General features: G+C 43.1%; 1 protein-coding gene across 2 annotated transcripts; it reads right to left on the reverse strand.

The window, feature by feature from the left end:
• Positions 1 to 1,747: 1,747 nt before the first annotated feature.
• LOC109887860 (aquaporin-9-like) lies at positions 1,748 to 23,080 on the reverse strand. 2 transcript variants are annotated; one of them, XM_020479131.2, is made up of 6 exons: positions 22,892 to 23,080; positions 21,375 to 21,501; positions 13,985 to 14,122; positions 13,658 to 13,776; positions 10,149 to 10,366; positions 1,748 to 4,923 (listed from the first exon to the last, which is right to left on the reverse strand). In XM_020479131.2, the coding sequence occupies exons 1-6, from the start codon at positions 23,006 to 23,008 to the stop codon at positions 4,761 to 4,763; spliced, it is 882 nt and encodes a 293-aa protein (XP_020334720.1). In that variant the 5' UTR covers positions 23,009 to 23,080; the 3' UTR covers positions 1,748 to 4,760. The 2 variants fall into 2 exon arrangements, with proteins under 2 accessions (XP_020334720.1, XP_031667223.1); XM_031811363.1 differs by having other exon boundaries at positions 21,375 to 21,953.
• Positions 23,081 to 23,957: the final 877 nt, after the last annotated feature.

A 23,957-nucleotide genomic window follows, 5' to 3' on the forward strand; every position in this document is an offset into this window, starting at 1 on the left:
CATGGACATGTCTTATATGGGCGGAAAGCTTAAATTCTTGTTAATCTGACTGCAGTGTCCAATTTACAGAAGCTATTACAGTGAAAAAATACCATGCTTTTGTTTGAGGAGAGTGCACAACAACAAAAAACATTTATCACGGCAACTGGTTTGATACATTCACATCTGAAGATAAATAATGGACTTACATTCAGTAATCTTGCTCTGATTTGTCATCCTGAGGGTCCCAGAGATAAAATGTAGCATAGTTTTGTTTGATAAAATAAATTGTTATATTCAAATGTAGGAACTGGGTTCTACATTTTGAACCCCGCTGTGTCTGAGGTCCAGTTTGAACCCCTTGCTTCAGGTCCTGAGCTACATGTAGTGAGATTATAGACAGGTTATCTGACAACATCCCGAAAAACTATGTGCACGCTTCAATGGGGCACAAGGACGTTTGTTGTTGTGATTCTGGATGGCCAGATAGCTAGCAACAATGACAAGAAGCTGCCATGTGGGGAATCATAGGTAGTTTGTTTCAGTTAGTTTTTACCTTGTTCTTGATACCATTTCTTGTTTTGAGGTATTTTGACTGATGCCACATCTATGCTAATAGGGCAAGCTAGCAAATCAACAACTATAACAATGTATTTTAGAGACAACAAGTGCTCGTTGTGCAAATGTATTTATGTTTTCAATAAACATTGTGACAGAATATAGTTTACATGTTTGCCCCATAGTTGCTCACTCATCGGTTTTGTTGCTAAACAACCAACCCATCTATAGTATGAGTGTAGCGGAGTGCGTAATTTACAAATATTTGATAAAATATTGAATTTGGCTTTTAATACTATAGCCCAGAGAAACGCATTCAATAACACATTCATAAACACATATTTAACCCTTTTGTGGGAAGGCACAAAACTACCTTCATCCTTCCATTAATTTTGTTAAACGGGTACTAGTTACCTTCAGACAATGTGCCAGCTTTGTGTTTGTGACATTCTCTCCTTTCCACAGTGGGATCATGTTAGTTTGTAGCCCAAACAGTTTGGACTCTACAAACTGAAGTGGCACATCGATGGTACCGACTTCAGAAGAGTCCTCTGACACTTGAGTCTCCCCTTTCCATAGAGTGACCACTTTATGCTGATGTTTACTGTATTTTGGCAGTTACCTGTGTCCTGAGACCCCTGCAAGTAAACTGGATAGACACAGGCTGGAATTCAATCATCACCTGTATTTGTGATTTAAATGGAGATGTATAGGTAGGATGCTACCAGTTGAAACTGAATTTAAAGAGTTATTTTCTCTGTGAGTACAGTATGTGAGCTGGCATGAGCCACTGTGAGGGTCCTAGTGCTCTGTCTGTTATTCACACATACAGTGAGATAAACTCTGCAGAGGGGATTCAACAAACCGGGCTTAAAGAGATAGCTAGATAGAGAGAGAGAAATCATGCCTCATCTAATCTCCATGACATTACATAAGCATTTCCGATTGCTGCATTTTTATAATGTTTTATTCACTCCACACTGCTCTGGGTGACTAAGTGGTTGTACTTAGTGATCGTGACCGGTTTTCTGGCCTGTTATTTTTAGAATTGCATACGGGTAATATTGAATACCTTCCAGTTACTACCAATGCACTTATTCCAGTTCTAGTGGACCACAGTGGTTAGTGACAGTTTCTCATTGAATGTGTGTTACTTCCCTTAATCAGTAGACCATTAATCATGTGGATTGATTGATCAAGACAGACTATGAAAGAAATACACATCAAATATTTATTTTTGTAAAATCTACAAAATTGCCTTTACAAAGAAGTAACTTTTATCAAATAGCATCTGAGAAAAATTGTGTGAGTAAAAGTGCCTTTTATCATTTTTTTAAGTCAAGTGAAGCAACAGAAAAACAACAGCCATAAAACATTGTACTCCTCCAAAGGTTGAATCTCAGGAGAATCAAGCTAGCATCATGTAGTCATCCAAAGGTTGAATCTCAGGAGAATCAAGCTAGCATCATGTAGTCATCCAAAGGTTGAATCTCAGGAGAATCAAGCTAGCATCATGTAGTCATCCAAAGGTTGAATCTCAGGAGAATCAAGCTAGCATCATGTAGTCATCCAAAGGTTGAAACTCAGGAGAATCAAGCTAGCGTCATGTAGTCATCCAAAGGTTGAATCTCAAAAGAATCAAGCTAGCATCATGTAGTCATCCAAAGGTTGAATCTCAGGAGAATCAAGCTAGCATCATGTAGTCATCCAAAGGTTGAATCTCAGGAGAATCAAGCTAGCATCATGTAGTCATCCAAAGGTTGAATCTCAGGAGAATCAAGCTAGCATCATGTAGTCATCCAAAGGTTGAAACTCAGGAGAATCAAGCTAGCGTCATGTAGTCATCCAAAGGTTGAAACTCAGGAGAATCAAGCTAGCGTCATGTAGTCATCCAAAGGTTGAATCTCAGGAGAATCAAGCTAGCATCATGTAGTCATCCAAAGGTTGAAACTCAGGAGAATCAAGCTAGCGTCATGTAGTCATCCAAAGGTTGAAACTCAGGAGAATCAAGCTAGCGTCATGTAGTCATCCAAAGGTTGAATCTCAGGAGAATCAAGCTAGCATCATGTAGTCATCCAAAGGTTGAAACTCAGGAGAATCAAGCTAGCATCATGTAGTCATCCAAAGGTTGAATCTCAGGAGAATCAAGCTAGCATCATGTAGTCATCCAAAGGTTGAAACTCAGGAGAATCAAGCTAGCGTCATGTAGTCATCCAAAGGTTGAAACTCAGGAGAATCAAGCTAGCATCATGTAGTCATCCAAAGGTTGAAACTCAGGAGAATCAAGCTAGCGTCATGTAGTCATCCAAAGGTTGAATCTCAAAAGAATCAAGCTAGCATCATGTAGTCATCCAAAGGTTGAAACTCAGGAGAATCAAGCTAGCATCATGTAGTCATCCAAAGGTTGAAACTCAGGAGAATCAAGCTAGCGTCATGTAGTCATCCAAAGGTTGAAACTCAGGAGAATCAAGCTAGCGTCATGTAGTCATCCAAAGGTTGAATCTCAGGAGAATCAAGCTAGCGTCATGTAGTCATCCAAAGTACATGTAGCAATTTCTTTAAACAAAAAAACGAACTACAATAAGAAACTACAGCAACTAAACCACTAAGTAACAAAGGTGTAAAATAATAAAGAAAATCATTTCTAAAGAGCTACATTTTCCCCTACGAATTATATCTGGTTCAGTAGTAAGCCACATACAGGTTATAAAATGCTATGTGTTTCATTGGTGAGGGCTCTTCTGGGAATAGGGAACTAGTGTTCCTCTGCCCACCCATGGCTAAATAACATCACTAGGATGGAAGGACTTGGTTCATTTGAGTGTTTTTGTCTGAGGGCTCTATTCTTGGAAGTTGTACTGATGTTATTCTGTTATTGTCCAGTTCACTATTGGTCATAGTGTAGGAGTTCCTCAGTGGTTAAATCCTAGTCACATCATTGGAGGAATAACGTAATGATTGCGATAAACAAACAATTTTTATACATTCCCATATGGCCATTGGCCAGTGGGGTAAACTATCTCTCATTGGACTCTTCATACAGTATATTGTTTATTAAAACATGTCCAATGGTACTGTAGATACTAGGCTTCCCTACTCATGCTAGGTACTGTAGATACTAGCCTTCCCTACTCATGCTAGGTACTGTAGATACTAGGCTTCCCTACTCATGCTAGGTACTGTAGATACTAGCCTTCCCTACTCATGCTAGGTACTGTAGATACTAGCCTTCCCTACTCATGCTAGGTACTGTAGATACTAGGCTTCCCTACTCATGCTAGGTACTGTAGATACTAGGCTTCCCTACTCATGCTTCTATGAAAATGTGTGCACATGACAGCAGGAACGTTATATAAAAGGAAATAAAAGTCAGATAAAAAATAATTTAGAAGTGATGCCGTGTCACGATACACAGTTCTGTGCTCAACGAGAGAACGGTGGGAGGCTCATTTCACACACATTGTCTGTTTTTTCCGCACTCTAAAAAAAAAAAAAAAAAAAGACTATGAGCATTTCAAAGCACAAATACATAGATGTGTGTTAGCTATAGCACACATGCAGTGATGAGGCTGTGTGTCGCAGCAGGCAGAGCGATTCACATAACTGTAACAAATAGATGGATGAAGTGAAGCAGAAGACGGAAGACACTCCAGAGAGCATACCATTAAACTAGCTCAATGACAAAAAAATATACACACTTCCTTCCTTCAATCACAGAAACTGTTACTGGCTATTTTCTATGTTGTTAATAACATTTGCCATTAATCTGGTTAATAACATTTACCATCACCTCTGTCTGAAAGATAGAAAATAATGAGATGGTTTCAAACTTGGCAAATTCCTCCTGCAATGAAAAATAGCCCTATACAAGAGATGCAATATAAATTATTAAGAGTAGAATGGATAGTCTGAACACCTGATGATGATGTCATGGGCTAGTAAACATGCCTGAGATCTCAGCTTGTGATTGTGAATTTAACATTACATACTGTTTGTGTTTTTTATGTGTTGGCTCAACTGGCATTCTTTCAGCGGACCTGTCCATGAGAGTGCAGAGACTGAGACCTGACCTCAGGTCCCTTAGACAGAGGAAATGACTCTAGTGCAAGCAGAGAAGGTTGTGTCAAGTGTGGCCTCATTGAGGTGAATGTTTAGCCTGTTGAGGGTTAAAGGGGTAGGAAGCTGCCAAGCCTCAGTACCATTGGTGCTCATGGCCTCTCTGTCTAACTCAGGGTGACCATCTCGTATTTGTCCTTGACGTTGTTCTCCCCCTGTTTCTCAGGCTCGGCATGGTGCAGCTCGATGAACAGGAAGTAAATGGCGGCTCCCACCACTCCTCCCACCATGGGCCCCGCTACTGGGATCCACCACCAGCAGCCTCCAGCACTGCACAGACAAGAGGAGATATATATACAGGGGTTCAAGAGTTTACACTTTACTTTGTAGTGAGTAATTTAAAATAAACATTTAATACCAAATATACTGGGTCTACAAAACATTAGGAACACCTGCTCTTTCCATGACATAGACTGACCAGGTGAATCCAGGTGAAAGCTATGATCCCTTATAATGTCAATTGTTAAATCCACTTCAATCAGTGTAGATGAAGGAGAAGAAACAGGTTAAAGAAGGAGTTTTTAAGCCTTGAGAAAACAGGGTTTGTGAATGTGTGCCATTCAGAAGGTGAATGGGCAAGACAAAATATTTAAGCCTCTTTGAATGGGGTATGGAAGTAGGTGCCAGGTGCACCAGTTTGAGTGTGTCAAGAACTGCAACACTGCTGGGTTTTCATGCTCAACAGTTTCCTGTGTGTATCAAGAATGGTCCACCACCCAAAGGACACCCAACCAAGTTAACACAACTGTGGGAAACATTGTAGTCAACATGGGCAAGTATCCATGTGGAACGCGTTCGACACCTTGTAGTCCATGCCCCGACGAGGGGGTGCAACTCAATAATGTTTTGTACACTATCTACAGTGTAAATAGTGGTCACCTGCGTTAAAGGGACAGTGCAGTCAAAAACATGATTTACCAGTTTTTTTATGATATCTCCACACTATGAGGTTGAAATAACACTGAAATTGTGAAAATTATTATAATGCCCTTTAAGAGTAAGAGCTTATTGAAAAAATGCTTGGAGTTTCAGCCTGTTCAGGTGGGATGGAGTTTTTGGCCGACAGCATTAAATCATAATCTGATCTAATTATTCGGAACAATGACCAGTTTTCTTGTGCTTGCATATGTATCCTCCTAATTTGAAGGGGTAAGCAGGGATCATCCTATCCGCCAATCAGGGATGTGTATGAAAATATATTTACATTTGTATCAACATGCCCACACAATCAGACAGCATAATTGATAGCGAAAGGAGGCTCAGGGTAATAAATTATAAAAAATATATTTGCTGTTATTTTCATGAAATAAACACACACAGTGATTTATTAGACATACAGTGATGATTTAAAAATACGTTGAAAAAGACTGCATGGGGCTTTAAAGCAACCCAGGAACATGACATGGTCTGGGGTACGCTACTGTACATTACACAGGAGGTTGGTGGCACCTTAATTGGGGAGAATTGGCTTGTGGTAATGGCTGGAGCGATAATCAGTGGAATGGTATCAAATACATCAAACACATGGACCATTCCATTTGCTCTGTTCCAGCAATTACTTTGAGCCGTCCTCCCCTCAGCAGACTCCACTGGTACATTGGGAGCAGATTCCACTACTACCTTTTGTTTATTTATACAGTAAGACTCCCTGGATAGGCTCCCTCTAATCTCCACCTCTCACTACTCTACTCTCTCTCTTAATCTGCCTGCTTAGTCCATTGATCCGACTATACATAAAGTTGATCTGTTCCCACTCCCCACCAATCCTTTTCTATAAATGTCTAATTCTAATTGTGCTAGTTATCTTAATAGCGGGAAATAGTCAAACTCCAACCTAAACAACTCTATGCTACTGTAGCCTACGTAGTACATGTCCTGATTCCGTTCTGAACGGAGCGCTTGATCACCTCAGGGCAACTCCCTGATAGAGATTGGCCTCCCTCTGCTAGTACTGACTGGTTGGACCCTGTGGGCGAAAGGAAAGGGTCTGAATTACCAGCACTGACATGACAAGGCCCAGGTAAATAGACAGTGTCTGAACAGGCTGTGTTTAGCTGCTAAATTACCAGGGGGTGGATGCAGACTACAGGTTTGGTGGATTAGGGTGTGTAATCTATGGGCAGAGCCAGGTTGACTAACCATATCCCATAATCAGGCCTGATGACAGACAGACACACTGGGTCACACGATGAGGTCTCATGGACATGGCACCCTGCCAGCTCTTCCTACTGATGTCCAAGGAAAGTGCCACTGTACCTGGTCCTATTGTGTTCAGTTTCCTTACAGAGAATCAGTGGATGTAATGTATGGTGGATGGAATATACACTTTAAATCCTACTATCACCCTTAGACATCTCTATCTTAACATTGTGATTACAGCTGTGTGTGCTGCTAAAATGTCTGAGATTTAAGGGATGTATTTATACCTATATTTCAAGCGGACAGATTACGTCAAATTTGACAGTATGATGTAAATCTCAGGGCCGCAGGTTTATGTGTGCATTAGAGAGAACTAATCTTAAATGTATACGTATATAGATAATCTCATATAGACATAGGATCTTAATTTGAGTCAGTTTGCTACAGATGGAAAGGAATCCTGCAACAACAGCAAATTATAATTCATGGACATTTTTGTAGGGGGTGATACATTTTTCGAAAATATGGGCGTAATACAGTCTTTAATCTCAAAGTGGAAATGACAAACTTTAGAAACCTTTTCAAACTTCAAATACACTACAAGTTTTAAATGTCCTGCATTGCAGGAGAGTTCTCCTACAACAGGGTGATCAAATTAATATTCTACATCTGTATGCGAAACATCTGGTAAGATGTAGTGTGAACACAGTATAAAGTAGAGGGTCAAATACTGTATGTCTGTCACGTTCACTGTCTTCAAACTCCCTGTCATAAATGAGCCAAGGTGCAGCGTGCATGTAATTCCACTTATTTTAATAAAGTGAAACTTTCACAAAAAAAACAGGTAAACAGAAACCGAACGTGACGCAACCGTGGAGCACACAAACACACACAGAAAATAAATAATTACCCACAACATTAGGTGGGAAAAAGGCTGCCTAAGTATGATTCCCAATCAGAGACCACGATAGACAGCTGCCTCTGATTGGGAACCACACGCGGTCAAAAACAAAGAAATAGAAAACATAGAATGCCCACCCAAATCACACCCTGACCTAACCAAATAGATAAATAAAACGGCTCTCTAAGGTTAGGGCGTGACAATGTCAACATTTCCCACCCCAGTAGGGTACCCCCAACCATTGCACACAATTGTTCTATTCCAGCTCCAGCACTCCTGATTCAGCTTGTGATTTAACCAACCAGCCCCTTAAATCAGGTGTACTGTGCTAGTGCTGGAATAGAACAAATATGTGCAAACATGGGCTCCCCAAAGTGCAGGTTGGGAAACTGTTGACTGTGGCCATTAGATCAGACACCGCCATCTACTGAATAGAAGTCTATAGTGCACTGGCAGCGAGGTCCTTCATATTTTTTTATTTTTTTATTTTTAAATTAAAATTGAACCTTTATTTAACCAGGTAGGCCAATTGAGAACAAGTTCTCATTTACAACTGCTACCTGGCCAAGATAAAGCAAAGCAGTGCGACAAAAACAACAACACAGAGTTACACATAAACAAACGTACAGTCAATAACCCATTAGAAAATCATTGTACAGTGTGTGCAAATGTAGAAGAGTAGGGAGGTAAGGCAATAAATAGGCCATGGAGGCAAAATAATTACAATTTAGCATTAACACCGGAGTGATAGATGTGCAGATGATGATGTGCAAGTAGAGATAGTGCAGTGCAAAAGAGCAAGAGGATAAGTAACAATATGGGGATGAGGTAGTTGGGTGTGCTATTTACAGATTGGCTGTATACAGGTACAGTGATCGGTAAGCTGCTCTGACAGCTGATGCTTAAAGTTAGAGAGGGAGATATAAGATTTTGAGTATTTGTTCCAGTCATTGGTAGCAGAGACCTGGAAGGAAAGGCAGCCAAAGGAAGTGTTGGCTTTCGGGGTGACCAGTGAAATATACCTGCTGGAGCTCGTGCTAAGGGTGGGTGTTGCTATAGTGACCAGTGAGCTGAGATAAGGCGGGGCTTTACCTAGCATAGACTTACAGATTACCTGGAGTCAGTGGGTTTGGCAACGAGTATGTAGTGAGGGCCAGCCAACGAGAGCATACAGGTCGCAGTGGTGGGTAGTATATGGGGCTATGGTGACAAAACGGATGGCACTGTGATAGACTACATCCAGTTTGCTGAGTAGAGTGTTGGAGGCTATTTTGTAAATGACATCGCCGAAGTCAAGGATCGGTAGGATAGTCAGTTTTACGAGGGTATGTTTGGCAGCATGAGTGAAGGAGGCTTTGTTGCGAAATAGGAAGCCGATTCTAGATTTCATTTTGGATTGAAGATGCTTAATGTGAGTCTGAAAGGAGAGTTTACAGTCTAACCAGACACTATTTGTAGCTGTCCACATATTCTAAGTCAGAACCGTCCAGAGTAGTGATGCTAGTCGGGCAGAAGGGTGCGGGCAGCAATTGGTTGAAGAGAATGCACTTAGTTTTACTTGCATTTAAAAGCTGTTGGAGGCCTCGGAAGTACCAGGGACCCAACGTACCAGGGACAGCTTTAAGGAGGGATGGCAGAGAGAGAGAGTCTGCCTCTGACAGTAGGACACACAATGGTGCCATTTTTCTGTTATATGAAGCATGGAATATTTATGTGCGGAGAAAGAATCTTACTCTGCCTGCTCACATCTCCAAGCCTTCACATTTATCTTACGTGACTCTTCTTTAGCCCAGCTCTCATTGTTAAATAACTGCTTGTGAATTGCTTCCCCCAGATTTCTCTGGGTACTATGGAAGTTTGCATGGCAAAGTACAGACATTGTAACTAATGACATTTTTCTGTTATGTGAGGCATGGAATATTTATGTGCGGAGAAATAATCTTACTCTGCCCACTCACATCTCCAAGCCTTTTTGAAAATGCAGGAGATGCAAGAGGTTGCTAAAATATTGATTAAGATTGTCAGAAGAGCAGAGATAGAGCGATAGAGCTGCACACTCCTGCTCTTCCTGTAGGAGAGAACTGGTATTCTGGTATTCACTCCCATGTTTCTCACACTGCGTGCCTAACTCCCAGCCACTGCTGGGGAGGAGGACTAAAAAGCAGAATAATGTGCCTGCATCTCCACTTGGCATGCCCAGATCAGAGAGGGGCTTTCCTGTCACACACACACATACTCTGTTTCTGCGTCTTTATGAATCTTTCAATGTTCTACTGTAAAGTGAGCATGGGCTGTTTGATTTTTTGGGAGAAGAAAGCACATGTTCAATTTCAAAGGGTTTCAGGGCAAAAGGCATCTAACAATGTTTGTGAAATTCTACTGTACTTATGGAGGCCATCCAGCTCACATTTGTGGGACTTGTCTTTTCTCTAGTATAAGCATTGTTGGAAATTACCGGAACACCTCCATGCCCCATCCGGCCACAGCAGTGAAGAGCCTTGGGCCCAGGTCTCTAGCAGGGTTGATGGGATAGCCACAGTTGAGTCCCATGGACACTCCGATGGCCATTATGATCAGGCCAATGCACAGTGGTTCCATCCCTTTAGGAGCGCCAATGTTCTTCCCATCAATAATGGCCAGAATGCACAGGATCAAGGCAGCTGTTCCTATCACCTGGAGACAAGGTATCAACCATGAGTTTGAGATAGCAATGATCAAAACAGATCATTGACAGACATACAGATGTAGGATCTTAATTTGAACCAGTTTGCTACAGCAGGAAAATAATCCTGCAGCATCAAGAACTAACCCTTTAATTATAATCTACATAATAATTAACGGGTTAGTTTGCCCAAATTACAAAATTACATATTGGTTTACTCAACCTGTAAGCAGTCTATGGACAAGGTATGACAGCAGTCCATGCATTGGTTTAGATTTCCTGGCAGTGGATGACATTGTTTCCAAATGCTAACAGCCTTTTTAAACAATGAATACACTGCAAATTTGCATTTCCTGCAGTGCAGAACAATTCACAGCAACAAAAGTGTGATCAAATTAAGATCCTACATCTGTATTCAGTATATTCATCATCACTACCAAATTAACCATTTGTAGCTACTGCTCATGCTGTCACTGTGATGCCTCCACCAATATTGAAAAGACAGCCTCTCATAATAGCATAACAGTGTAGCTTTTTATGTAATGGTAGATTATAATAGGAGTTGGATACCAGACAGTGACAGGGGGAGAATGGCTTGTTGTTATGGTCTGGGTTTTATAATGACTGTCTGTGGCCAGAAGGACTAATTTGCTGTGATGACCTGTGGCCTTCACTTCCTTTGTCTAAGCCTATAATGGGGCTTCCCCTTTCCCCTGGATGAAGGATAGATGAGGCAGCTTTGAAGTCTTTTGAACAGTATCCATATGGTTATATATTAGGAGCAAACCATATTTTGGGTTAAAAATACTCAACAATTGCATTTATTACTGTTCATAGAGGGGAAAACAACTGCTTGAATGTTTGCTTCTATTAAACCAGTTAATGGTTAACTGCCTTGTTCAGGGGCAGAACGGCAGATTTTTACAGTGTCAGCTCGGGGATTCAATATAGCAACCTTTCGGTTACTGGCCCAATGCTCTAACCACTAGGCTACCGTGCGCGTACCACACACAAAGAAACACAAACACAAACACACACACACACACACACACACACACACACACACACACACACACACACACACACACACACACACACACACACACACACACACACACACACACACACACACACACACACACACACACACACACACACACACACACACACACACACAAAACCAGGGTTGGGCTGAATTCAAATTGAAGGCAGTCAATTTAGGAAGTAAACTACAATTACAATTAAATAATTTAAAAAAATGCATTTATTTTCAAAGACTTCTCAATAAACTGAAAAGTAAAGCTATTTATATTAGAAGTTTTTAAAATCCTTAATTTACTACACATTTCACTGCCTTCAATTCGAAACCAAACCTGCATGTGCACACTCAGCTCTTGGGTATTCAACACAGATGGTTGTTTTTGCACAGCCAGTATTGCTCACAATATATGCATGAGAGCAACAGCTGTTCCAGACGACTGTGTGATCACGCTCTCCGTTGCTGATTTGAGTAAGAACTTTAAACAGGTTAACATTCACAAGGATTACCAGGACGCATACTCAGATCATGTGCTGACCAGCTGGCAAGTGTCTTCACTGACATATTCAACCTCTCCCTGACACAGTCTGTAATACCTACATGTTTCAAGCAGCCCACCATAGTCCCTGTGTCCAAGAATGCCAAGGTAACCTGTCTAAATGACTATCACCCCGTACCCAGTGTCACATCTGTAGCCATGAAATGCTTTGAAAGGCTGGTCATGGCTCACATCAACAACATCATCCCAGACGCCCTTGACTCACTCCAATTCGTTTACCGCCCCAACAGATACACAGATGATGTCATCTCTATTGCTCTCTACACAGCCCTCTCCCACCTGGACAAGAGGAACATCTATGTGAGAATGCTGTTCAATGACTACAGCTCAGCATTCAACACCATAGTGCCCTCAAGCTCATTACTAAGCTAAGGACCCTGGGACTGAACACCTCCCTCTGCAACTGGATCCCAGACATCCAGACGGTCAACCCCAGGTGGTAAGGGTAGACAACAACACATTCGCCACGCTGACCCTCAACACGAGGGTCAGAGACCTGGCAGTGAGGTGCCAGGACAACAAACTCTCCTTCATCGTCAGCAAGACTAAGGAGCAAATCATGAACTACAGGAAACAGAGGGCTGAACATGCTCCCATTCACATCGACGGGGCTGTAGTGGAGTGAGACGAGACCTTTAAGTTAATCAGTGTCCATATCACTAAGGATCTATCATGGTCCACACACACCAACACTCCTCTCCTCTTCCCCTTCAGGAGGATGAAAAGATTTGGCATGGGCCCTCAGATAGAGAGCATCTTGAATGGCTGCATCACTGCTTGGTATGGGAACTGCTTTGCATCAAACCACAAGGCATTACAGAGGGTAGTGCGTGCAGCCCAGTACATCACTAGGGCCGAGCTCACTGCCATCCAGGACCTCTATAGCAGACGGTGTCAGAAGAATGCCCTGAAAAATGTCAAAAACACCAGACACCCAAGTCATAGACTGTTCTCTCTGCTACTGCATGGCAAGCGGTACCGATGCACCAAGTCTAAATAGTTAGTTCAACAGTTAACCAATTAGCTACCCAGACAATCTGCATGGACCCTTTTTGCACTAACCTTTTTGACTCATGACATCTGCTGCTGCTACTGTTAATTATATATCTTGTTGCTTAGTCACTTTATTCCTAGCTATATGTACATATCTACCTCAATTACCTCATATCCATCGTCTCGGTACTGATACCCCATGTACATAGCCAAGTTATCGTTACTCATTGTGTATTTATTATTACTTTTATTATGTGTTATTACTTTTCTATTATTTCTCTATTTTCTCTCTCTCTGCATTGTTGGGAAGGCTTAGTTACTTACATGCACATGACTGATCTAAATGCATTCGGGGGACCGAGGGGCGCAGTGCTAGAGGCGTAACTACAGACCTGGGTTCAATCACAACCGGCCGTGATCGGGACTCCCATAGAGCGGTGCACAATTAACCCAGAGTCGTCCAGTTTAGGGTTAGTTTGGCCAGGGTAGGCCGTCATTGTAAATAAAAATGTGTTTTTAACTGACTTGCCTGGTTAAATAAAATAAAAAATGTGCACATTCACTTATATTCATACTATTACACATGTACTGTCATGTTCTAGCTCAGGGACTTCAAACATAAATCAGGGTGTGTGCCTGTGCGGCTCATATCATTCAGTAACAAAGAGTATTAGGATATGGTTAGATAACCATTGATGGTGCATCTCTCACCTGGTCTACGAATCCTCCAAGGACTGAGATGTGCTTGGCAGGGTAGGATGCCCATATATTAGCTGTGGCATTGATGCCAGTAACTTGCATAACTCCTCCTGTGTGTTCCATTAAGGCATCTATGGAAAAGAGAATAGTAGAATTAGCCATTGAGTTTTCCCAATAATGTTAGTGTTAGTAATAACCTATAATGTTCCCACTCCAATAATGATCAACACCTTTTCATTCAAATATCACACTGGCTAAATGCTATGAATATGGGTTCCATTTAATGAGGATGATGATGATTATGATGATGGTGATGGACATGATGAGAGTAACACCTACCGTAATACAACCCATAGACAGCACAAGATCCAGCGAAGGCACCCAGGAACTGTGCTGCCACGTAGACAGGGAACTTCTTTATAGGCAGTTTGCCCAGGACCACCATGGCCAGAGAGACTGCTGGGTTCACATGGGCCCCTGGAACAAAGTTAAAACTGGAATTAAAAACAAGGTTCAAGCTTATGTAGAAAGTCTGAGACACATTCATTTGTAACCACTATACTTATCTAGTGGATTCAGTCATAGACACAATTACGGCACAACACTAGGCGGGGCCCAAGGCGGGGACTGAGGCACTGGGTGACCTCAGCGGGGCAACACTGCTGGGGGTTTCAGAGCGCCCCAAACACTAATCCCCAGCCTTGTTCACTAACTGTGGCCACAACAGCCGGCTGAAACATCCTATCGGAATTGGGTCTGACATAATCTGCCTGAATCTGCTTAAGACTCGCGCAAATCCGCATATCGTTGGAATGACACACCTCCGCTAACAAGGGTGCTGGTTTACTCTGCCTGTAAATTAGCATCACCGACATAGGAGTGAAAAGGAGCAGAAGTGTGTTGTGTTCCACTTGGAGAGACTAGGCTGGCGGGGAAGGCTGGAAAGCAGAGTGCCCCGCCCCCCTCCACCACACTAGAGACCCATGTCCCAGTAAAGCTCATTAGTCCAATACCTGTGATCATCATCAGAGATGTCACCTAACAGTGTGAAGGCTTCTCATCCACACATGGGCCCCAGGGTTGAATGGCCAAATCATGCAATAAAGGTTTATGTACTGTAGCCTACTACACACTCCAACAAGAATAGCACACATACTGTAGTACTACTCTACTGCAGCTATATACCGTCTCCATCATTACCCACTGAACCAGGATCTGGATCCTCTGTGTCAGAGTGATCAGCTAGTCTGTAATGAAGCAAAGAGGGTTGGAGACGAGAGACTTGTTCTACAGTTTCATTCTTCCTCAGTTCCATTATTCCTCCATATACTACCCGCCACTGCGACCTGTTGTCACGTCCTGATCTTAATTCACAATCAGAGGCAGCTGTCTATCGTTGTCTCTGATTGAGAACCATACTTAGGTAGCCTGTTCCCACCTGTGTTTGTGGGTAGGTGTTTTCTGTTTTGTGTGTCTTCACCTTACAGAACTGTTAAGTTTTGTTCACTCTCTCTCTTTGTTGTTTTTTGGTTATTGCAGTGTTCAGTTTATTTATTAAAATTAACATGGACACTTACCACGCTGCATTTTGGTCTGATCCTTCCTATTCCTCATCCGAGGAGGACAACGATCGTTACAGAACTACCCACCACAAACGGACCAAGCAGCGGGGTAACAGGGAGCTGAGGGTTCAGGACTCCTGGACTTGGGAGGAGATATTGGACGGCAAGGGACCCTGGGCACAGGCGATATGCACGAGAGGCACCCCCCCAAAATAAAATGGGGGGCGGAGCCAACTCCCCTTGCTTACCGGAAGAAGCGTAGTACTGGTCAGGCACCGTGTTATGCAGTCAAGCGCACGGTGTCACCAGTACGCGCTCAGAGCCCGGAGCGCTATAGGCCATCCCCCCGCAAGTGCCATGCGAGAGTGGGCATCCAGCCAGGGCGTATTGTGCCGGCTCAGCGTGTTTGGTCTCCGGTACGCCGTTTCGGACCAGGGTCTCCTGCGCCGGCTCTGCGTGCTGTGTCTCCGGGGCGCTGGGAGGGTGCAGTGCGCCCTATGCCTGTGCTCCGCCCGTGCCGGGCAAATGTGGGCATTGAGCCTGGTTCAACCTGTGCCTGCACTCTGGAGGGTCCGGGCTAAAGTGGTCATCCAGCCTGGAGGAGTGGTGCCAAGGCTGGGCACCAGAGCTCCAGTGCTCCCCCACAGCCCGGTCCATCCGGTGCCTCATCCACGCACCAGGCCTCCTGTAGGTCTCCCCAGCCTGGTGGGTCCTGTGGCAGCCCCACGCACCAGGCTGTCTCTCCGTCTTCTCCTTCCAGGTTCTCCCGCCTGTCCGGCGCTGCCAGAGTCTCCCGCCTGTCCGGAGCTGCCAGAGCCGCCCGTCTGTCCGGAGCTGCCAGAGCCGCCCGTCTGTCCGGGGCTGCCAGAGCCGCCCGTCTGTCCGGAGCTGCCAGAGCCGCCCATCAGTCCGGAGCTGCCAGAGCCGCCCGTCACTCCGGAGCCGCCAGAGACGCCCTTCACTCCAGCGCCACCAGAGTCTCCCTCCTGTCCGGCGCCGCCAGAGTCTCCCGACTATTCGGGGCCCGCTTGTAAGGGTCCCCAGTCTGAGGTCGGCGGCGAGGGTCGCCACTCCAGAGGCGCCACATAAGTGGGCCAAGACTAAGGTGGAGTGGGGTCTACGTCCCGCACCAGAGCCGCCACCGCTGTGAAATGCCCACCCAGACCCTCCGCACCTTTGGGGGGGGGGGGGGGGGGTACTGTCACGTCCTGACCTTAGTTCCTTTTTATGTCTCTATTTTTGGTTTGGTCAGGGCGTGAGTTGGGCTGGGCATTCGATGTTTTTGTTCGATGTTTTGTATTTCTGTGTTTGGCCTGGTATGGTTCCCAATCAGAGGCAGCTGTCTATCGTTGTCTCTGATTGAGAACAATACTTAGGTAGCCTGTTCCCCCCTGTGTTTGTGGGTAGGTGTTTTCTGTTTTGTGTGTCTTCACCTTACAGAACTGTTTAGTTTCGTTCACTCTCTCCCTTTGTTGTTTTTTGGTTATTGCAGTGTTCAGTTTATTTATTAAAATTAACATGGACACTTACCACGCTGCATTTTGGTCTGATCCTTCCTATTCCTCATCTGAAGAGGACAACGATCGTTACACCTGCATGCTCTCGTTGGCTGGCCCTCGCTTCATATTCGTCGCCAAACCCACTGGCTTCAGGTCATCTAGAAGTCTCTGCTAGGGAAAGCCCCGCCTTATCTCAGTTAACTGGTCACCATAGCAGCACCCACCCACAGCACACGCTCCAGCAGGTATATTTCACTGGTCAACCCCAAAGCCAATTCCTCATTTGGCCGCCTTTCCTTCCAGTTCTCTGCTGCCAATGACTGGAACGAACTGCAAAAATCATTGAAGCTGGAGACTCATATCGCCCTCACTAACTTTAAGCATCAGCTGTCAGAGCAGCTTACAGATCATTGCACCTGTATACAGCCCCTCTGTAAATAGGCCATCCAACTACCTCATCCCCATATTGTTTTTTTCTTGTTTTGCTCCTTTGCACGCCAGTATCTCTACTTGCACATTCATCTTCTGCACATCTATCACTCCAGTGTTAATGCTACATTGTATTATTTTGGCACTATGGCTTATTTACTGCCTTACCTCCCTAATCTTCCTTCATTTGCACACACTGTATATAGACTTTTGTGATGTGTTATTGACTGTACGTTTGTTTATTCAATGTGTAACTCTGTGTTGTTGTTTGTGTCGCACTGCTTTGCTTTATCTTGGCCAGGTCGCAGTTGTACATGAGAACGTGTTCTCAACTGGCCTACCTGGTTAAATAAAGGTGAAATAAATCAATAAAAATGTCATTTTTGCTCAAGGAAGCTCCTCCAAACATGGCATAAATGTTGGCTTTCCAACACTCTGGTCTGATCTGCTGTAGCTGTAAACCAGGCATTGAGGATGAGGGGTGGGTTGAGTCCTGGGTTGAGTTTTAGAGGTACAGCACAAAGGCTAAGCTTACACTCTGCCAACATTGGATTTTCTAAGATGAAAGCACATTGAGTATGGCTCATATAACACTCATATTAGCTCATATGCTTCAGTGTTCATATTATCCTGGGGGTGGGCATTAAAAGCTCTAATCACGTCGTTGCTCTTTTATGTCCCAATTGTGATGGAAATTACCACGGAAATTTCAAATTACAACTCATCATCCCCCATTACGTAAAGCCTCGCTGAGACATAATGAAACCCTTGATTGATGATTAAAAACCGCTCTCCACCTTGCTCAGCAAGCTCACCTAAGGCAGCGTGACATTTAAAAAGTGATTCCCCCTAATGTTATCCCTCTGTGTCATTGTTGCTGCCGAAGCGAGAGGGAGAGGACTCTCCTCGCTTTAATCTCTATGGAATGTACCCAATAAAGTCCCCCTGGACATGAGGACACACAACTCCAGCCTTGTAAATCTAGCCGGCACACTTCATCCTCTGACACCAAGAAGCAGCCAGGCATTAGGAATGGGTAATCGAGCTATTACATATTTCTTCCATTTCCTCTGTGCCTCTCCCCCAGTTCGGGTAATACTAAATGGTACCCACGTTGAGTCCAGACTGCTATGGAATACTAACATGATGTTCTCTGTATCATTTTGCCATGTTGCTGAGTCTCTAGTGATGACCTAGGTCTCCACAGTCCATTTCTGTTACTGTGTGTGGACTTTTCCCCAGGACACAAGTCAGGGTGGAACACACAGGAGAGTGTTAGGGATTCTTGACTGTACTCTTTACTTTCTCTCCTGTGATCTACAGTTGAAGTCGGAACTTTAAATACACATAGGTTGGAGTCATTAAAACCGCTCCACACATTTCTTGTTAATAACAAACTATAGTTTTGGCAAGTCGGTTAGGACATCTACTTGGTGAATGACACCAGTAATTCTTCCAACAATTGTTTACAGACAGATTATTTCACTTATAATTCACTGTATCACAATTCTAGTGGCTCAGAAGTTACACTGTGGTGTTCTGCATTAGCATCGAACAGCCCCCGTGATAAGCAACTTTTCAGGGAAGTTAGGAACAAATATACACAGGCAGTTAGGAAAGCTAAGGCTAGCTTTTTCAAAAAGAAATGTGCATCCTGTAGCACAAACTCAAAAAGGTTCTGGGACACTGTAAAGTCCATGGAGAATAAGAGCACCTCCTCCCAGCTGCCCACTGCACTGAGGCTAGGAAACACTGTTACCACCGATAAATCCACAATAATTGAGAATTTCAATAAGCATTTTTCTACGGCTGGCCATGCTTTCCACCTGGCTACCACTACCCCGGTCAACAGCCCTGCGCTCCCCACAGCAAATCACCCAAACCTCCCCCACTTCTCCTTCACCCAAATCCAGATAGCTGATGATCTAAAAGAGCTGCAAAATCTGGACCCCTACAAATCAGAAAATCTCTGAAGCTGGAGACTCATATCTCCCTCACTAGCTTTAAGCACCAGCTGTCAGAGCAGCTCACAGATCACTGTACCTGTACATAGCTCATCTATAAATAGCCCATCCAATCAACCTCATCCCCATACTGTATTTATCTTGCTCCTTTGCACCCCAGTTGCACCGCTTGGAAAATTCCAGAAAATGATGACATCATTTGAGTCAATAGGAGGTGTTCCTGTGGATGTATTTGAAGGCCTACCTTCAAACGCAGTGCCGCTTTGCTTGACATCATGGGAAAATAAAAAGAAATCAGCCAAGACCTCAGAAAAAAATTGTAGACCTCCACAAGTCTGGTTCATCCTTGGGAGCAATTTCCAAATGCCTGAAGGTACCACGTCCATCTGTCCAAACAATAGTACGCAAGTATAAACACCATGGGACCACGCAGCCGTCATACCGCTCAGGAAGGAGACGCGTTCTGTCTCTTTGGTGCAAAAGGTGCAAATCAATCCCAGAACAACAGGAAAGTACATTGTGAAGATGCTGGAGAAAACAGGAACAACAGTATCTATATCCACAGTAAAACGAGTCCTATATCGACATAACCTGAAAGGCCACTCAGCAAGGAATAAGCCATTGCTCCAAAACCACCATAAAAAATCCAGACTACGGTTTGCATTTGCACATGGGGACAAAGATCATACTTTTTGGAAAAATGTCCTCTGGTCTGATGAAACAAAAATAGAACCTTTTGGCCATAATGACCATCTTTATGTTTGGAGGAAAAAGGAGGATGCTTGCAAGCCGAAGAACCGTGAAGCCCGGGGGTGGCAGCATCATGTTGTGGGGGTGCTTTGCTGCAGGAGGGACTGGTGCACTTCACAAAATAGATGGCATCATGAGGCAGGAAAATTATGTGGATATATTGAAGCAACATCTCAAGACATCAGTCAGGAAGTTAAAACTTGGTCGAAAATGGTTCTTCCAAATGGACAATGACACAAGCATACTTCCAAAATGACTTAAGGACAACAAAGTCAAGGTATTGGAGTGGCCATCAAAAAGCCCTGACCTCAATCCTATTGAAAATGTGTGGGCAGAACTGAAAAAGCGTGTGCGAGCAAGGAGGCCTACTAACCTGACTCAGTTATACCAGCTCTGTAAGGAGGAATGGGTCAAAATTCACCCAACTTATTGTGGGAAGCTTGTGGAAGGCTACCCGAAATGTTTGACCCAAGTTAAAGAATTTAAAGGCAAATGCTACCAAATACTAATTGAGTGCTTGTAACCTTCTGACCCACTGGGAATGTGATGAAAGAAAAAAAGCCGAAATAAATCATTCTCTCTACTATTATTCTGACATTTGACATTCTTAAAATAAAATGGTGATCCTAACTGACCTAAAACGGGGAATTTGTACTTGGATTAAATGTCAGGAATTGTGAAAAAAATAGTTTAAATGTATTTGGCTAAGGTGTATGTAAACTTCTGACTTCAACTGTACCTGACAACAGGGATGGACATCATCTCCCACATTTTTCAATCAATGAACAGGTGAAAATGTGGATGTGAGGACATCCATGGAGCCATAACACACATTTACCCAGACATGTGGGAAGTACATGTTGTCCTTTAAGAGTTTAGTACCTGAGAGCAAAGAGAGCCAGACATCGATGGTCAAAGTTCATGGCAAAGTAAAGCCGTTTCATCAAAGACAAACAACCATTGATGACCTTTGAGTCCTGCTCACATATTTTACCCAAAACCCTTTTTAATATTAAGATCCTTTAATTTGTCAATTGCACAAATGTTTACTTCTGCTTTTAACCCCTCTGAGACACACATGAGCAGGTTTTTGGAGAGGTACAGGGGCTGCCACACTAGGCACCCGGGGAGCTGTTGTTGTGGGGGGTTAAGTGCCTTGCTCAAGGGCAACGGTACACTCTTAAAAGAAAAGGTGCTATCTAGAACCTTAAAGGGTTCTTAGGCTGTCCCCATAGGAGAACTCATTGAATAACTAGTTGTGGCCTTTGTACAGAGGGTATAATGACATAAAAGGATGTATACAAAAGAAGATATAATGACATAAAAAAAGGCCTGCCCTATAAAGTGAGGTGCTGACCAACTGAAAAGTCTCAACACTAAACACACATGTTGTGTTGCAACTTCAATCATACTGCAAAATCTACTTTTTGGGATGTTAGAACACTGTATGCTGGCTATGTGCAGAGTGGACTGTAGAAATGGATGTTGTGAATCAAAAGTTATGTAAAGGAGGTATGGTATTCACCTGACACTCCCCCAGCCACGTAGACGGCCATCATCACACCCAGAGTGAAGCCGATGTGGATGGTCAAGGGTTCTCCCAGAGCTCCCTTACTCAGCACTGTCTGGGCCACCGAGCCACATCCAAAGAGCTGGGACGGAGACAGAGACAAAAAACACAAGCAAAAACATGTTGGCAGGAGGAAGAAAAAGTCGTTGTTTTTTCATTTCTAATTATGCATAAAAGACTAGTCCTCTTGTTCTACAGCCTTCATTTCTAATTAGATTTCCTTTTAGATCAGTGCGTTCCCCCTGAACCCTGTAAGAAGAATGCCATCGAAGATGTCCCATTTGAAGCATGGGAAATGATCATTCATCCTTTCATTGTTTTATTAGAAGGACAAGTAAATCAAAACAAAAGTGTTGAAAGAATGATTTTGTCCAAAAATAGCTGTTTCTGTTGTGAGGAGTGGATTAGTCCATTTATGTTGTGGCGCTGATCAGGATGACCACTGACTCATTGAAGCCACTGAGACTGAGCCTCAGTAAGCCCAGCCACTGAGCTGTGCCACTCAGACAGACAGGACAGGATGGGGAGGTGAACCTAGAGGGGACAGGTGGAAGGCAAAAGACAGGTCAGCTTATTAAGGACCCCTGTAGATTTCACCTCAGTAAACAGTGTTTCCCTCCAAGCTTGGTGATGATGGGGAAATGTTTGTGTTTTTACCGCAGTAATAATGCAGAGAGAAAGAGTGTGTATGTCTGTTAAGGAGAAAAATGAACAGTGAATTGGACCAGGTGGTCTATCTTATGCTAATGGTTTCTCTGTATTCAGTGTAATATAAATCTATTCTCACTGTATTCATTGGCAAGAAGATTGCAATTGATAGGGGGGGTATGCTTTAAAATGTATTAAATATTGATGCTGTCATATGATGATTTTCAGCCTACAAGCAACATATAGGGTAGATTTGTTCATCAAATAATGAAGCTTTGCGGAAATATAATGGTGTGCAGTATGCTACATAAATTGGGTCGATTTATTCACAGATTAGATACATTCTAAAGAAATATGAATGTCAAATCACTGTGATGATCATACATCATATGGAATGATGCATGGTGCATGGTGCATGATGAATGGTGCATGGTGAATGGTGCATGGTGCATGGTGAATGGTGCATGTCAGTAAAGGTTTATTGTGTTTGATCATGTTTTTATTTATGGCTGAAAACACCAAGCATCCCATTAATTTTCCCCCTCCTATCCCCCACCTGTCATTCTTGCCATTACAACATTCTCTAGATGTCTTAATTATCTCCCAAGTACTTTCTCATACCAGAATTATGGATGAGCACATCAAAGAGAAGCCATATTATCAGGATATATTATCAGCACCTAAACATGTCAAAACATGATATCCCTGTTGACAGATCAAGTCCCCTGAGAACAATTTTGACACCTTATTACCATATTGTTGCTGCTTTAAAGCAGGCTATTAAATGACAGTCAGGTGATGAGGGGTAGTGTCCATGTACTTACTATTAATACGAATATCCCCAGAAATTCTGCCAGGAACTCTTTGATGATGTCCTTCCTCAGGGCACATTGCTCCTTAATTTTTCTTTTTCCCTCAAGTTCCATATTTCCCGCGGACATCTGATGTCTCAGTCTTGTCAGGACAGACAGTTGATAAGTAGTGTGAGTGTGAGCGTGAGTTTGAGCATGGGCGTCTCTCCGGTAGTTTAGGACGTAACCCCTCCTCCCCTTAGTAGCCTACTACACGTGTATTATGTACACTCGACAGACATGACCTGTTAATATTTTTCTTCCTTGAAACTGTCCCCCATCACCACCGCTACCGCCAGGGGTGCACTCGTTGGATCTAAGTGCTTTATTGGTCAATAAGTGTTTGATTGGTCAAACTGACTCTAATGGTCAGCAGTTGACTGAATGTGGACAGTGCGCATTTATACGCACGAATTTTAGACAGTGTGCTTTCACTCACAACTTGTCTATTTTCGATCAACAAAGTAATTATTTCAAGTTGTAATTATATGGTTGATAACACTGGGCACAAACTGGTTGAATCAACGTTTTAACGTAATTGTGGTGTGGAATCTATGTGGAAAATACATTGGATTTTTTTTAAAGTAAATAATCTAAACTGTTGTTTTGAGGCTGGAATTTCAACCACAGGATTTTGCAATCATTGTAACGGATTTTCAACATAGACAAACATTGTATTATATATGTTGAATTTGTACATTTGAAACAAAGTCAGATCTTCAAAGTTATAACCACTATCAGAAAAAAAACTATAAAATGAGCAGCACTTCCTAGTGGAGAGTTGATCTATCTACAGCTATTCATTTGGTCTCCAATCCAGGGTTTTAACCAAGCCCATTTTAGCGTTGATATTTGTCACTGACTACTAACAATGTGCTATTGTGAGAATGATTATTGAGAGATCTCTTAATAACTCAATTCACTGTTGCTATCGAAATCATTCAAACGAGTAGGTTTCACAGAGTTAAACAGCTATTGTTTCAATTCAACTCAGGGTTAAACTTAAAATAGACCATACACAATACATATAGGCCTATGG

This window comes from Oncorhynchus kisutch, linkage group LG3 (assembly GCF_002021735.2).
Source record: "Oncorhynchus kisutch isolate 150728-3 linkage group LG3, Okis_V2, whole genome shotgun sequence".
Taxonomy (NCBI): domain Eukaryota; kingdom Metazoa; phylum Chordata; class Actinopteri; order Salmoniformes; family Salmonidae; genus Oncorhynchus; species Oncorhynchus kisutch.

Excerpts from the sequence above, each read along its gene's own strand:
- LOC109887860 (XM_020479131.2), bottom strand. The coding sequence starts at position 23,008 with ATGTCCGCGGGAAATATGGAACTTGAGGGAAAAAGAAAAATTAAGGAG. Across the intron at positions 21,502-22,891 it reads TGGGGATATTCGTATTAATA|CTCTTTGGATGTGGCTCGGT; the intron begins GTAAGTACATGG and ends TCTCCGTCCCAG. Across the intron at positions 4,924-10,148 it reads TGGGGCATGGAGGTGTTCCG|TGCTGGAGGCTGCTGGTGGT; the intron begins GTAATTTCCAAC and ends TTGTCTGTGCAG.